We start from the raw sequence: 17,331 nt of genomic DNA, 5'->3' as shown, positions 1-17,331 counted from the left end.
ATAGCTGTAACTGTCAGTTTTGTAATGTTGCATTGCCTCATGGAAAATGTAGTTCCACAACAGCTAGAGAGCCGCAGGTTGCCTACCCCTGCTCTAGACGTAGCTAGGGGCTCCTTGAGCTGTGGCTGATTGACCTTCCATCTGATGGTACCTGAATATTTCTGGGACCAATGCCAATTGGGGGAGCCAGTTGCAGGACACCAATAATCTTTTTGGTTATCTTTAAGGATGGCATTATGACCACCATTGTATGGATTGCATTCTTTCTATTGACCGTCAAAACCAGGGACTTTTTTCCCAATAACCTCAAATAAATTGGTTTTAGTGGTGGTTTCCCAAGGCCCAAAATTATTTTGGGGTTCCTCTGGGGTAAAAAGGTTGAGAAAAGGAAGGATCATCTGTACTGCTCTGATAGTATGAGAATCAATACAATAGAAAACCAACACAAAAGAGAGATCTAGAAAGTGTTAACGCAGTGCAAATGCATCAAAAATGCATGCAAACTGTGCAACAATTACAGGTTTAAATTCAGCCCTCTGAAAAATTATCCATTGCAGATCACTCTTCAGAGGGCACTGCTTGTGTGAACGAGCCCTAATTAAAAGAAAAACTAAAAGGTAAAGTGAACCAAAAATGTTATTAAAACAATATATTCCTTATCATAAATCCCATATGGGTGTCTATTTCACCTTAGTTCGGCCTGCAATCACATGATTTACATTTTGAACAGCCCAGGGCAAGGACTACATTGCTTTGTTAAGGTGACAATATTTTAAAATAGTGGATATTCAGCTGCTGAGGCTGGGTGGGCAGATAGGCAGGGGGATACTGGCTCCCTCTGCATACTCAACTTCACTCAGATCAGGGGGATACTGACTCCCTGTGCATACTCAACTTCACTCAGATCAGGGGGATACTGGCTCCATGTGCATACTCAACTTCACTCAGATCAGGGGGATACTGGCTCCATGTGCAGACTCAACTTCACTCAGATCAGGGGGATACTGGCTCCCTGTGCATACTCAACTTCACTCAGATCAGGGGGATACTGGCTCCCTGTGCATACTCAACTTCACTCAGATCAGGGGGATACTGGCTCCCTGTGCATACTCAACTTCACTCAGATCAGGGGGATACTGGCTCCATGTGCAGACTCAACTTCACTCAGATCAGGGGGATACTGGCTCCCTGTGCAGACTCAACTTCACTCAGATCAGGGGGATACTGGCTCCATGTGCAGACTCAACTTCACTCAGATCATTACATAGTAATGTGTTATGTGCATTGGTGCAGTGCAGTGCCATTTGGTATGGAGCACCTGCATTGCAGCTCACCGCAATGTGTGGTAATGTACTACCATGCATTACAGTGCACTAGATAAACACTTGCGGAGCACCAGCCAGAAATGCGCTGCGGATGGACGAACCGTGAACAGTGACGTACCTCTACGTCGATGGTCTCTTCCAGGCACAGGGTGCACACATCCCACCCACCGACTCCTACAATCATTGTAAACAGTGGAAGTTTGTCACCAGGTCCCAACCAATGATTCATGGCCGGGACCTGCTGATCGACTGTGTCCAATCACAGCCCAGAGCACTGTGTTGACAATCAACACAGAGCGCTGTAGAGAGGGAACAATCGCTTTGTGTCTGCAAAGCAAGGAGAAGAAACAAAGAGATATTTAATAAAAAGCAGCACACATTACACACACTAACACTTGTTAGGCAAACATTTAATCCTTTGTTTACCTGAGATGTTAACCCCTTCCCTGCCAGTATGACAGTAGTACAATGAAAGTGTATAGTATAAATCACTAATCACTGTATTAAGTGTCACTGGTGATGTCAGTGGCAGTTAGTCAGATCCAACCCAGTGTCAGTGCGGCAGGCAATCTGACACTAACTATCACAGTTCCACTAAGTCACTGATCACCATCATTATTAGTAAAAATAAACAAAACAAATCCACTATTTGTACCATAGTTTGTAGATGCTATAACTTTCACACAAACCTATCAATATACACTTAGTGAGATTTTATTTTTTTTTTAAACAAAGACGTAGCAGAATACATTTTCTTCTACATTTATGAAGAAATTTGATTTTTTTAAAAAAATGTTTTTATTCAATATGTTTTAAAGCAGAAAGTAAAAATTACTGTTTTTTTTTTTCAAAATGTTCAATTGTTTTTCATTTATATAATAAAAATTAAAAACCCAGTGGTGTAAAAACCTAATGGTGATCAAATACCACCAAAATGAATGCTCTACTTGTGTGAAAAAAAGATATACATCCTGTTCGGGTACAGTGTTGCATGACTGCGCAATTACCAGTTAAAGTAGCGCAGTGCTAAATAGCAAAAAATGAAGTGGTCATGAGTGGTCCAGAGCTGAAGTGGATAATGACAGCTCACTGTCGCTCTCTCTCTCTCCTTGTTCAGGGTGACTGGTCTTGTCTCCACACCGTCCTGTAGTATCATGTTGTGGGCAGAGCCTGCTGGGCCCCTTCCACAGCTCTGCTCTCAGCACAGGCAATGTATGGCACAATGATGATGTCACTGCTACTTTACAAGGTAATATCTGGAGTTGCAAAGTGGAATTTATTTAAATAAAAGTTTGTGTGCCTGGAGTGTATCTTTAATTAGTAAGCCCTATAAACTGTTCTTTGTAAGTGAAGTGTTACAACATAAGGATTCTTGTAAGCCTCCATACTTGTTTTTCCAGGCATGACTCACTCCATGAGCTATAGAGTTCTACAGTTACATTGAAATTTCTCCAGATTACACTGGGGTGCTTACTCATACTGTACATATGTAAACACTTTGAAAACGTTGATGCATGTGCAAAAAAATGTATGATATCATGTGCTGACTTTTCATCGGTCTAATAGCATGCTGCATACCAGGATGAAGAATAACTTCAAGTTTGAAAAGATGCAGACAGAATACATGAAAGAAGAGGCTGCACAAAACTGCTACAGCAACCAGCGTGAAACGTTATCATTGTTACAGGGTTTTTTTAATCATTTTTTCCCCAATGTCCAACCAAAGACTCATATATAGTAACACAAATAGTGGAAGTATTTCCATTAGCAACCAGTCTAGTTTCACTTTCATTCAAGAACCCAGTGTTTGTCATCCTTTTTTCAGTCACGGCACCCTTTAAAAGTATGCAAAACCTGGAGGCAGCGCAAATCTAAAATGTAAAAAAACCTAAATGTTACTTATCAATGGGAAAACTGAGCCTCGGAAAATGTACACAGCCTCCTTGATGAAATGAATTTTACATCATAAAATTCCCCCTTCACATCAGAAAATTCCCCCTTCACATCAGAGGTTCCCTCATCATATCAGAAGTCCCCATTCACATCAAAGGTTTCCCCATCACATCAGAAGCCCCCCCATTCATATCAGAAGCCCCTCTTCCACATCAGAAGTCCCCTTTCACATCATAGGTTCCCCTATCTCATCAGAAGCCCACCTTCACATCAGAGATTCCCCCATCACATCAAAAGTTTCCCTTCACATCAGAGGTTCCCCCTTCACATCAGAGGTTCCCCCATCACATCAGAAGTTCCCCTTCACATCAGAGGTCCCCCTTCACATCAGAAGCCCCCTGCTCCCATCACATCAGAGACTCCCCTGTCACATCAGAGGTTCCCCCGTCACATCAGAGGTTCCGCTTCTCATCAGAGGTCTCCCCATCACACCAGAAGCCTCCCTTCACATCAGAGACTCCTCCATCACATCAGAAGCCCCCCTTCACATAAGAGACTCCCCCATCCCATCAGATGTTCTCCTTCATATCAGAGATTCCCCCATCACAGCAGAAAATTCCCCCTTTACATCAGAGGTTCTCTCATCACAACAAAAGTCCCCCTATCACATCAGAAGTCCCCCTTCACATCAAAGGTTCCCCTATCACATCAGAGGCTTCCCTTATCATATCAGGAATTCCCGCTTATATCAGAGATTCCCCCATCACATCAGAGGTTCCACCATCACATCAGAAGTTCCTCTTCACATTAGAGGTTCCCCTATCACATCAGCTGTGAAACACAAGCTGAATCAATGTAACTATGTAAAAGTATACCATACCTGGAACTTATCTTTAAAGTGTAATGTATGGTAAAGTGGACCTGAACTCAAAGTTTAATGTATGGTAAAGTGGACCTGAACTCATATTGTAATGTATGGCAAAGTGGACCTGAACTCACAGTGTAATGTATGGCAAAGTGGACCTGAACTCAAAGTTTAATGTATGGTAAAGTGGACCTGAACTCATAGTGTAATGTATGGTAAAGTGGACCTGAACTCACAGTGTAATGTATGGTAAAGTGGACCTGAACTCATAGTATAATGTATGGTAAAGTGGACCTGAACTCATAGTGTAATGTATGGTAAAGTGGACCTGAACTCATAGTGTAATGTATGGTAAAGTGGACCTGAACTCACAGTGTAATGTATGGTAAAGTGGACCTGAACTCAAAAAGCAAAAGACTCTAATTCTTCGACTACTTGGTTCTTGGCTATATTCATGTAAGCTTCTTAATTAGAATGATTTGCATATTTGCACAACACACCCACTCACAAGTTCTGCCACTTGTATACTTTTTAATTTTATTCAAAAACACCCTTCTACATCCCAGCCTTAGCAAAAGTGCTTCAGTGAATAAAGACGGAAGGCTTTACCAAGAACACAGCGGGAGTTAAAATAAATCTTGCTAATTGATTTTATCCACAAAGGCAAAATGGACTTAGTTTGCATGCATGAATTTCAGGTCATTACTTTTCCATCTAGACAGGAACATAGATCACTGCTTCATTCACTTGTGCAGGATTCATTCCATTTACAAACCAGCGCATGCATTAATGCTGCGAAGATAGACAGGCCAAGGCAATGTATATGATCCTGCAAGAATTCAGAGACACTAACAGACAGGTTCGCTGTGCCAAAATCCAACAACAAGCATTATTTAGATGCTGAACATGAATATTTTTTTCATTGTTCATTTCCAATACATACAATTAGGCCAATAAGCCAAAAGGGAACTAGAGTAGCTTGAAGCTAAGCTTCTACATAAAATGAGCAGGGAACCCTGCTCTTACCCTTCACCACTGGCCAAGGTCCCACCCGAATTACGTACTTACCCTATTCCTATGATTACCTGCATTTTTATTTTATCATCTGTGCTTGTTATATCATGTGTGTGACATCGTTCCATTGGAATCTAATCACTACAATGACAGCATGATGCACTATGACACTCTAAATCAGTAGTTGTTAACCGATGACCTCGAATTTGGCCCCTGACATCACCAAAGGGCCATCCATGTTCAATATATGTAATGCTTGAGAGGACTGTCAAAAAAAATTGCAGACCTAATAGAGGAAATGAGGGTCAGCGAGTGTGGACAACCTACATTTTTGGCTGGGGACAGGGCTATCTTAATGCATGGAAACACCAGGTGTATAGGGGCCCCATGATAATCTTGCATCACATCATACTTGCCAACTGTCCCAGATTTTGTGGGACAGTTGCGCTTTTTACTAAGCTGTCCAGGATGGGCAGCTTCCCATACCTGTACTGTGCCCTCTTGATCCCAGCATAGTGCCCTCCTGACTCCCCCCTGTGCTGTGCCCTCCTGATCCCAGCATAGTGCTCTCCTGGTCCCAGCATAGTGCCCTCCTGACTCCCCCCTGTGCTGTGCCCTCCTGATCCCAGCATAGTGCTCTCCTGGTCCCAGCATAGTGCCCTCCTGACTCCCCCTGTACTGTGCCCTTCTGATCTCAGCATAGTGCCCTCCTGACTCCCCCTGTACTGTGCCCTCCTGATCCCAGCATAGTGCCCTCCTGACTCCCCCCTGTGCTGTGCCCTCCTGATCCCAGTATAGTGCCCTCCCTGGTCCCAGCATAGTGCCCTCCTGACTCCCCCTGTACTGTGCCCTCCTGATCCCAGCATAGTGCCCTCCTGACTCCCCCCTGTGCTGTGCCCTCCTGATCCCAGTATAGTGCCCTCCTGGTACCAGCATAGTGCCCTGCTGACTCCCCCTGTACTGTGCCCTTCTGATCTCAGCATAGTGCCCTTCTGACTCCCCCTGTACTGTGCCCTCCTGGTCCCAGCATAGTGCCCTCCTGACTCCCCCTGTACTGTGCCCTCTTGATCCCAGCATAGTGCCCTCCTGACTCCCCCTGTACTGTGCCCTTCTGATCTCAGCATAGTGCCCTCCTGACTCCCCCTGTACTGTGCCCTCCTGATGCCAGCATAGTGCCCTCCTGACTTCCCCTGTACTGTACCCTTCTGCCCCCCCCCCCCCCCCGAATAATGTGCCCTTTGTTTTTGATTGGCATGCTTTCTTATTGTTTAAAATCTATTTTTTTGAAAGTATTAATAGATATATCCTGATTATATCAACTGTTTATACTTTCATTCTTGAGAGCAGGTGTGTAAATTGGGGTAGCCTGGTGGGGGCCCCAGTGCATTACTTTGCACAGGGGCCCATGATGCTATTAAGATGGCCCTGGCTGGGACGATGCCACAGAAGACAATACAAAACTGGGAACATGTTACATGAGGTTGGTAGAGATCAATCCTATTACCCTAATCAATGATCCCCCTACAGACTGCTGAGGACCGAGGGCTGCACATCAAATGGCAAAGGACTGCATGTGGCCCTCGGGCCACAGGTTGGGCACCAGGGTTCTAATCATCACATGCAGGTTTTTTATGCATGGATACTGTTACTTAGAAAATACTATTTTATCTGTTTTGTTTTTTTTAGTTATCGCCAGTAATATCCAGTATGTAGTGACACTGCACCAATTTGAACCTTCCTGCTCCCCTGCTGATTTTTTTTTCTGCAGTGTTTGATGCAGCAAGAATACGAGGATGGATGAGCAATTGGCAACCATGTCACTGAAAAATAATACTGCATTGTTTACTTTAGAGACTGGAATCTAAAGCTGGTCTTACATATAGATTTCTTTTGTTATAGCAAATGCGCCCTAGTAACCAATGACGCTTCGCGGTCTGACTGCCAGTATCCTAGAAACCACAGCCAGTTGAGGAGGGATCAGGATGCCCTCCATGCTCCATGGTCCTGGCTATAACACAGGTGTGTTGCAGCGCTCCCTAGATGTGCATTGTAGTTCAGCTAGCTAGTTTTAATGACAATGCACCATAATGCAGAGCATAACTAAGCATTGCGGATTGGATATTTTATTGTTATAACTGTTTTAAACACATGAAATGTGATTGGATGACGTTCTGCATTACAGCAGTGTAAAGATCTGTAATGTTCTGAACAGTAGGAGAAAGGCAGAAGTGAGACATGCTAGAGACTTTAAGTAAGCCTGCATCACTGCAGTACTCTGCAAAGAGGAACTGCAGTCTTTTTAATGCTATTCAATATACATGACCGAGAAATTATCTTTAGAAATCTAAGATTATCAATGTGTTCCAATGTATCAACATGCTGCGTATACGGAAGAAGATAACTATAGCCAAAAAGAGCTTGGGCCAACAATTTGGTCTATGCCATATATCTGCCACAGCCATTACAAGGGATCTTGCTCTTCCAATTTAAATTTTACATTTATATTAGGGGGATGTAGCAGGAAGTGGTAGTGATAGATAGAGATAGGAAGACCACGCAACTAGAGATCCTAGAAAATAAAAGAAGCCAACAAATAATTCAGCACACCAGCTACATAGCTGTAAAATTAGGTTTTAATGTGTGTAGGTAACAGGCCCTTTTTAAAACAAACCCACGTAGTAGAAAGTCACCAGCATTTGAACCATTTAGTGTGTACACAATGTCACATAGGTCTATATGCCAACATTTCTGGCATTGCAGAGTCCCCTTTCCTCAACACAGTGATAGTACCCAAGGATAACCTTCCCCAATGATGCCAAAAAGGATCAAAACCAAAATAAATGTTCATATACCCAAAACCTATGTACAAAATTATGTCACATAGGTCTATATACCAACATTTTGGGCTTTCCTCCAGGCCATACAGTGGTAGTACCCAAGGATAACCTTCCCCAATGATGCCAAAATGGACCATAACTAAAAGAAATGTTCACATACCCAACACCTATGTACAAAACTATGTCACATAGGTCTATATGCCAACGTTTCGGGCTTTGCAGGGTCCCCTTTCCTGCAGGCCACACAGTGTTAGTACCCAAGGATAAACTTCCCCAATGATGCCAAAAAGGACCATGACCAAAAGAAATATTCATATACCCAACACATACATAAATCCTTATCAATCATTCCCTGGCAGGAACGTACATAGCAAGATGCTGGAAAGAAGATGAAGATGATTCTACACAGCACCATCCATTGTGGTGACTACAAACATCCTACAGGTTATATTTAGTCAAGCACTGCAAGGATTGTGGATCTCTGAGTGGGATTTGGACTCTTTAAAACAATTCTCACCCAAACAAAAAAAAAACTTAAATGCAGTCCCAGGGCTGTCTTAATAGCATCATGGGCCTACAGGCAAAATAATGCATTGAGACCACTACCAGCCTGCCCCAATTTATGTACCTACTCTCAATAATTACAGTTTAAATAGTTAATAGAATTAAACATATATTTATTAGTACTTTACATAAAATTAATTTTAAACATGCCACAAATGAAAGACTGATCAACAGAAAAAGCCGAGGGTGGGTGGGGGAGGTTGGGGACTCAGAAGGGCACAGTACAGGGGGAATCAGAAGGACACAATACTAGGATCAGGAAGGCACAGTGCAGGTGCTGAAAGGCTGCCCAGGCCACCCTGGGACAGCTTAGTAAAAAGCATGACTGTCCCGGCAAATCCGGGAAAGTTGGCAAGTATGATGTAATGCAAGATTATTATGTGGCACCTATGCACCTTAATGCCCATGCATTTACACAGCCCTATGTAGTCCTCCCTTCAAAAAAAACAATGAATATTGACCTGTCCAGCTGCTTGCACTGCCAAATTTCTCAGGTTTGAGGAATGAAGCTCTTCTGCATTCTACACTTCTGGGAGTGTTAAATGCCAGTGTCCCCTGCTCCATTCCATGATTTCCTCCACTGGCCTCCAGTTCACTACAAAGCACAGGGGCCTGTGGAAGGGACCACAAGGGACCAGGCACCGAACACACCCAAAAGAGTGATGGATGCACACGATCCTGAGAAAGCTTCTTTCTTCAACCCAGAGGAATTTTGTGGCTTAGACAGAAGAACAGGTAAGTAGTTTCTTTTAAGGAGGTTGTACTTTGTCAAATTGAAATGCAGTATTCTTTTTAAAGAAGTTAGAAAGCAGCAGTATGCACAAGACAGCATAATAGAAGACTTCTCAAAATCTACATGAAAACATCTTCTTGAGGATTCAAGATGTGTTTGATCTTATTGCAGCTCCAGAAACAAAATGGCCATGTTATCTGTAAACCTTTCTCCAAGGTCAGATGATCATTTCTGGCTCTCCAGGCTACATGAATAGCTTTCACTTTCCCCGCAAGCTCCTCACTGAGACACAGATTAGTTGTTTCCAAGAAATGAACCATGAGTATGCATTACAAATCAAGTTCAGCTCTTCCCTTTTAAGGTTTTCAGTGCTGACTTAGTTGAATGAAGTTTTGGTGGGTTGTTATAAAGGGTCTGTAAATATAATATATAACCTGGTCTGTATTATGAAAAAAATAACAGTGGTGGTTAAGTGGGTCATGGCTTTGGTAGCGTATCATAGATAGGATATGCAAGAGTAGCATTGTGGTGAAGATATCTTTTGATATACACCTGACTTCATGTCAAGCAAACTTCCTGGTGAGCTTCCTTTAGCTTATAACTTCTGACAGAAGAGAGTTATTTATAAAGCCAAAACAATAGTCTGATGAGGCAAAACATGCCTTAAAAGAACCCAGTTGGGTTTAAAATGAATTCAGGTACAAGGTTTATGTCAGCCATTCTCAACCAGGGTTCTGTAGAACTGTAAAGTGGTTCTAAAGGCTGAAGTTTTTTTCACCTTCAAGCAATCTATGCATGAGAGTAAAAAAACTTCTGTATCCAGCTCCTCCCCAAAGCCCCCCATTATAATTACCTGAGCCCCATCGCGATCCAGCGATGTGCATGACTACAGTGGTTCTCTAGGCTCTGTCCCTCCTCACAGGGCAGATCCATAGCAGTGGGAACAATTGGTTCCTGCTGCTGTCAAACTCTGTAAAGATGGAGAAGCAGGACGCAGGCATTGAGGGTCAGTGAGCACGCACGAGTGCCCCCATAAGAGGCGGCTTTCTAAGGGGGCATTGAATGAAGAGGAGAAGCAAGCAGTGCCTGTAGGAGATCCGACATGAGGAGGATCTGGGCTGCTCTGTGCAAAACCATTACACAGAGCAGGTAATTATGACATGCAGTGGTTCTCTAGTCTCTGTCCCTCCTCACAGGACAGATCCATAGCAGCGGGAACAATTGGTTCCTGCTGCTGTCAAACTCTGTAAAGAGGGAGACGCAGGACGCAGGCATGGGGCTCGGGAACGAGCAGGCACGAGTGCCCCATAAGAAGTGGCTTTCTATGATGGCACTAGATGAAAAGGAGAAGCAAGGAGTGCCGTTAGAGGACCTGACAAGAGGAGGATCTGGGCTGCACAGTGAAAAACCAGTGCACAGAGCAAGTAATTATAACATGCATTGGTTCTCTAGTCTCTGTCCCTCCTCACAGGACAGATCCATAGCAGTGGGAGCCATTGGCTCCTGCTGCTGTCAAACTCAGTAAAGAGGGAGATGCAGGCATTGGGGCTTGGGAACAAGCAGCTACAAGTGCCCTCATAGGAAGTGGCTTCCTATAGGGGGCACTAGATGAAGAGGAGAAGCAAGGAGGGAAGTTAGGGGACCCAATAAGAGGAGGATCTGGGCTTTGCACAGAGCAGGTAATTAAGACGTTTGTTGTTTTAATGAAAAACAAATTTACCTTTAGAAACACTTTAAAGTGGGTGTAAAGGCTGAAGACTTTTTACTTTCATGCATTCTATGCATGAAGCTAAAAATCCTCTGTATGCAGCTCCCCTCGCAAACACCCCCCTTCCCCTTCCCAATACTTGCCTGAGCCGATCTCGGCCAGCGGATGCCAACAAGAGCCGAGGCTCCCCTGGGTTTCTCTCTCCTCATTGGCTGAGATACAGCAGCAGGAGCAATCGGCTCCTTCTACTGTCAATCACAGCCAGTGAGAAGGGAGCGAGGGGCAGGGCTGAGCCATGCTCTGTGTGTTCCATAGACACAGAGCGAGCATGCACAGCTTGCTCTGGAGGCACTCTGCAGAGGGGAGGGGCCAGAAGTGCCGGTGGCGGACCCAAGAAGAGGAGGATTAGGACTGTTTTGTGCAAAACCATTGCACAGAACAGGTAAGTATGACATTTTTTGTTTTTTAGCTTAACTTTATAACCACTTTAAGCTTCCTCCAGAGTTTGCTGGAGGCTCCCTGAGCTGTAGCTGACTGACCTCCTATTTGATAGTTCTGGGGCCAACACCGCTTGGTAGAGCCAGTTACATGACACCAATCTTGAGTCTAAACATCTTTTTAGCTGTCCATAAGGGGGGCATGCTTCCCACTGGGCATTGACGTAAGGGGCATTTTTCCCACTGACCCCAAATGTTTTAGCAGAGGTCCCCACAACCTGAAACTTATTTCAAGGTTTCCACTGAGATAAAAGGGTTGATAATGAGTGGTCTATACAACAGAAAACATTTAATGAAATGCACTCCTTTTTACTAATTTGGCAATGTTTTCTATAAATTGATATTTTATGTACAATCTATTTGGAATATGTTCAGTGTTATGCCTCATTTAAAATCCGATGGGCAAATGACTTGTTTTATGTACCTGTTATATTTCAGCATACCAAACATTGGATGTGGTGGTTGCATTAGTTTTCTTTTCTTTGGCTTTTTTTCCCCTCTGTTTCACCTGGTGATCTGGTCAGTAACACTCCTCTTATATCAGTGAGACACTACTCTGGATGAATGAGCAGGAGGCACAGCAGACAGCAGCACTGTCGGTCTTGGGGGACGGGGGTATAGTGTTAAATGTATTAGCAGATTTAGAAAAACAAATTGAAGCAAAACTCCAGCTAACACTTTATCCCAAAAGGAAAAAAACAGTGTGCTGTAACTGATTAGAAAGGTTTTACATGAATAAATAAAATCTGATCATTTAAGGCACCCCTGTTAGTGGTAAATGTTTGTAAGCTGATACATTCTGCTGGAGAGCTTGTTCTTTTGAACAACAACAGACTTGCTGGCTGGATCACCAAGTGGAACTAGAAGAAAGAAAGTCTAAAACAGATGTGATGGCTACATTCGTTTTCTAAGAAGTGGTAAACTGCAGTATAAGAAATGTTTGGTTTTGGGTTTAATACTGCTTTAACCACCTCCCGTCCGGCCGTTGTATATAAACAGCCGGACGGTGGCAGTGCGGGGTCGGGTGGCCATTTATAAACGGCCTCCCCGCCCCTTGCTTGTACACACTCCCTGGGAGCGTGCAGCACCGCAATCAGGTGCCCGCTGTGTCCTCCGGACACAATGGAACACCGATAATCGGACGGGACCTCTGTGCGAGGTCCCGATCATGTGATCACTGATTGGCCAATCAGTGATCACATGCAGAGTAGTAAGCAAGATGTCACTTCTGACATCATTGCTTACTATGTGTGAAATCTGTGAATGATCACAGAGGTCACATGGTACAAGGCTATTCACAACAGCCTTGTACTATGTGACAAGCTGTGACCAATCACAGCTCACACAGTAGTTCTCAATGGATGCAAGTATGCATCCAGAGAGAAGGAGAAATTATTGCTTTTACAGCCTTTATGGCTGTAAAAGCAATCAGTGTAAAAAAAAAATCTTCATCACCTCCCACAAGTAGTACACCATGTTGACACTGTACTGCTAGGGTGACAGTATGTTAAAAAAAAAAAAAAACCATAATAATCTAAAAAAATAAAATAAAAATGTAAAAAAAAATGTTTAAAAATTATAATTTTTGGTTATATACTAATTTGGGTAATTTTTTTTTACTAAAAAGATAACGGAATACATTTTGGCCAAGATTTATGATGAAATATTATTTATTTGCAAAATTTTATAAGAAAAACACTTTTTTTCAAAATTTTTGGACTTTTTCATTTACATAACAAAAAAATAAAAATCCCAGTGGTGAATAAATACCATCAAAATAAAGTTTTATCTGTCTCAAAAAAATGCTAAAAATTCATATGGGTACAGTGTTGCATGACCCCACAATTGTCATTCAAATTGTGATAGCACTGAAAGATGAAAATTGGCCTGGACAGGAAGGGGGTAAAAGTGTCCGGACTGGAAGTGGTTTAAGAGTTATACTGATTGTATTAATATTTGTACTAGCTAGAAAAAAATACAAATACAAACAAAAAGGGTTTGTGTAATGTCTGCACGCATACATTTTCTTGCTCCAGGAGGAAATCAGTAAGTATTTGATTCAGTATCAGTGAATCAGCCAAACCATAACCTGCTTATAGTAAGGAGGATGGCTGGTACATTGTATCACAATGTATTTATATACAGTAGGTATTGTATTATATTGTATGGCTGCAACATTGTATTACTATGCATGGTATACTTGATATCATAGAGAAATGATACATAAGTGTGCTGTTGTTGACCTAAAGGCTATTTAGCTATTAGGCCCCATTCACACTTTGCGCATCAGGGCTTCATGTCCCTGCTCGCAATTTTATGTGGATGATTTTCACGTGATTCTGCCTATTAAACTTAGGGCAGCCCATTCACTTTAATAAGCTGTCCTATGCGGGTTTGTCGCCTAAAGAATCTCCTGTTCTTATTTGGGTGACACGCTTCACATGATTTTTAACAAATACGCAGCACAAGTCTGTCGCTCAACAATCATGGCAAATCGCACAGTGTTTAGGGTGGCATTTAGAATGAAGGGCACCCAACCACACATTGTGCATTTTGCAGTGACTGCTGCACGATTTGGAAATGTGGGCAGAATTGCAGCGATTCCATCTGCGGTTCCTAATTGCCAAGTGAGGTTGGGGCTTTAGGCTTCATGCACACTGGGTGTTTAGCCCTTGTGTGTCCAATCCTGGCACTTATGCTGTGGCTATATGTGGCTGGACACTGTTAGGGACCTATATAGTCAGGCTTCGCTAGGCAGCAAGGCTGGACCTGTGTCTCCTGGCCGCAGCAAAATGCTGTGATATGACGCACAAAGGCTAAGTGTGGAAGAGGCCTTAGGGTACAATACACTGGCTTTTCTGTACTAATAATCTAAAGAATTTTTTTTAAAGTTAGCAGCTAAAAATATTGTAGCTGCTGACTTTTTTTTCAGGGCCTGGGGTCCAATGGTGTCTTCCTGCGGCTGGTTCTTCTCACCGCTGCAGGTCCTGAGCGCCACCATCTTGGATAAAAGAGCTGACTGTGACTTCCTATGGGACCACACTGACTCCCCATAGTGCATGCTCAAGGTCATGGGACGCTCTATCAATGATCCCATCACCTCCTTGGACATGTTGTATGTGACCTGCCCCAGGAGTCTGAAAGAGGGGGGATGGGACAAGCAGCCTCATCCTCACCTAGGCAAGGATTGCTGAAGTGGGAATAGTAATAAAAATCAGTGCCCCCCCCCTTAAAATAAACTCAATTGCAGGCTGTTGGGGAGGGAGCAAACCAGCGGTACTTTGACTTTTTTCCCCGCTTTACTTGCTATACAGTATGTAGTGCAATGCAAAGGTAGCAATTATTGTTCTGTATGCACTCAGAAATAATAATTTGGAGATTCCATGTATAATGCACAAAGCATTTCTAGCTATTGGAGTTCATGTACATGCGTTTTTCGATCTGTACAGCGCACAGTTTTTTTATAGATCTCAACAGCAGTATTGTATATTATGAGCCCATGTCCACAGTTGTGCTCAGCAATCTTGCACTGCCTTCAGCTACGAAAAATCAAAATAGAATATTCAGTATCCATGGTCAGTATTTCTGCATAATTTATGCGATTATGTATGTAAACACATGCACATGCATACGTGTCAGGATTGCAAACCGAGCTAGAGGAAAGAAAAATGAATTTTGCAAAAGTTTGATGGACATTCACCTGTAAACAGATGCGCTTTATGGACCAATAGGCTAGGTTCACGCCATACAGGTGCAACTGAGTGCATGCACGTTTCTGCGTATTTTCCGTGCGTTCCCGCATGTCGCATGTAGGGCAGCCTATTCATTTCAGTGGGCTGCCCTATGTTGAAGAAACACAGAAAAAGAAGTCCCTGGCCCTTTTACAAAAACATGCTGCACCAAATAGTTTAGCATGCATGAAAATGCGCACATTAGCAGATGCACGGGGTGCCATTAACAATTATTGGTACTGCCGTGTGTCTTATAAAGGTCAATGCATTTTTGTGCATGTCAGGCAAATACACGATTTTACATGCAGTCCCACAAGGTGTGAACCTAGACTTACATGTGCTTTTTTTGTACGCAGGATCTTTTTAGCAACAAGATCCTGCATAGGTTTCAGTATTGTATTACACCCATATGCACGAGCCCTAACAGTACAATATACTGGATTTTCTGTACTAATAACTGGATTATGAGTATTGTACCGTATGTACCCCAGAGTAATAATTTGGAAACTGTATTTATATATCAGGTACTATTTAGCCATTAGGGTGCTTTATATTGGCTTTTCTTTGCTAATAACTTAACTGCTATATGTGATACAATGCACAAGTACTAAGTAATATACTGTATGTAAAACTGGTAATTTGGAGATTTTATTTATATGGAGCCACTGTTTAGCCATTACTGCAATATACTGGCTTCCTGCACTAATAACTAAGGTGTGATATGATATATGATACAACGCACATATAGGGAGTAATATACTGTATGTAATCATAGTAATTTGGAGCTTGTCCTCATAATGCAGTTACCTAATTAGCTATTAGGGTGCAATGTATTGTATTTCTTGGTACTAATTAGCTATTAGGGTGCAATGTATTGTATTTCTTGGTACTAATAACTTAATTGCTATATGTGCTAAAATGCACAAGTAGTCAGTAATATACTGTATGTAATAATAGTAATTTGGAGCTTGTCCTTATAAAGCAGTTACCTATTATTACATACAGTGTATTACTCACTACTTGTGCATTGTATCACATATAGCAGCTGAGTTATTAGTGCAGAAAGCCAGTATATTGCACCCTAATGGCTCCATACAAAATACAATCTTACTATTTTTGCTTACATACAGTATATTACTGACTTCTTGTGCATTGTAACACATATAGCAATTAAGTTATTAGTACCACGAAATACAATATATTGCACCCTACTTGATTTATGTGTTACAATGCACAAGTAGTCAGTAATATATATGTATGTAAGCAAAAATAGTAATCTGGAGATTGTATTTTGTATGGAGCCATCAGGGTGCAATATACTGGCTTTCTGCACTTTGTATGGAACCATAAGGGTGCAATATACTGGCTTTCTGCATTGATAACTAAGCAACCAATCCATTGCTGGTAAATACTACACTCAAGGACAGTGTGGTGTGTAAAAGCTGAAAGGTATTATAAAGAGATGCATGATATAAATGAAACCCTCCTACATGTCTTCCTGCCATTGGACTGTTTGGATGAATCAGTAGAGCCCAGTGATGTGAAGTCTGCCATGGAGATGCAGCAAATGACAGTGCAGGCAGAGGACTATGCACAGAGCCCTGCAGTGTCAGGACAGCCCTAGCAGCACAATGCATTCCAGTCCTGTGATTGATATGGACTGACTCTGTCACTATGCAGTACTGAGGATCACACATCACAATGCACAACACCTCCTCTGCCCTGTATAGAGGATAGGCAACCTTTCCCAGACCCCCCCCCCCCCCCCATGTACCTTTAATCTGACTCTCATAGTCTGCAGTCCTCTCTCTCCTCGGTTTCCCGTGTGATGCCATCCTTCTGATCTGCTCTCACTGCCAACTCATAGTAAGCAGCAGCTGAGAATAGCAATGGATGCAGGCTAGCAAGGTCCCATTCACACCAAGACTCCTCTGGCTATGCTGCTGGGGTCCTCAGGTGCCTAGGACAGTGCAGGCTTGGAGGGGTCCTTGGAGGAGGTTAGTGCTGCTGCTGCTGGGAGGACATGGTGGGGCTCCAGGTAGAGGCGGTGCTGCATGCAGTAAGTGCCCTGGGGGTGCGGAGCTGTCAGGAAGGGTGCGGAGCTGTCAGTAGGGGTGCAGGACTGTTAGTAGGGGTTCAGGGCTGTAAATAGGGGAGCAATCAC

General features: G+C 42.9%; 1 protein-coding gene across 2 annotated transcripts in view; it reads right to left on the bottom strand.

The window, feature by feature from the left end:
- The window catches only part of LOC149439379 (rho GTPase-activating protein 4-like), a 241,110-nt gene extending 224,028 nt beyond the window's left edge, over window positions 1-17,082 (bottom strand). For both annotated transcript variants that reach the window (XM_089659101.1, XM_089659102.1), the window contains exon 1: window positions 16,942-17,082. In XM_089659101.1, the coding sequence (XP_089515227.1) occupies window positions 16,942-17,002 (61 nt within the window). In that variant the 5' untranslated portion in view covers window positions 17,003-17,082. The remainder of the gene's footprint in view (window positions 1-16,941) is intronic.
- Between the last annotated feature and the right edge of the window lie 249 nt (window positions 17,083-17,331).

The sequence above is a fragment of the Staurois parvus genome, unplaced genomic scaffold, assembly GCF_062004578.1.
Source record: "Staurois parvus isolate SC_StPar_1 unplaced genomic scaffold, SC_StPar_1.0 ptg001132l, whole genome shotgun sequence".
In the NCBI taxonomy this organism is placed as follows: Eukaryota; Metazoa; Chordata; class Amphibia; order Anura; family Ranidae; genus Staurois; species Staurois parvus.
Note: the sequence above shows the minus strand (reverse complement) of the source record. Positions and strands in the feature narration are given on the sequence as shown.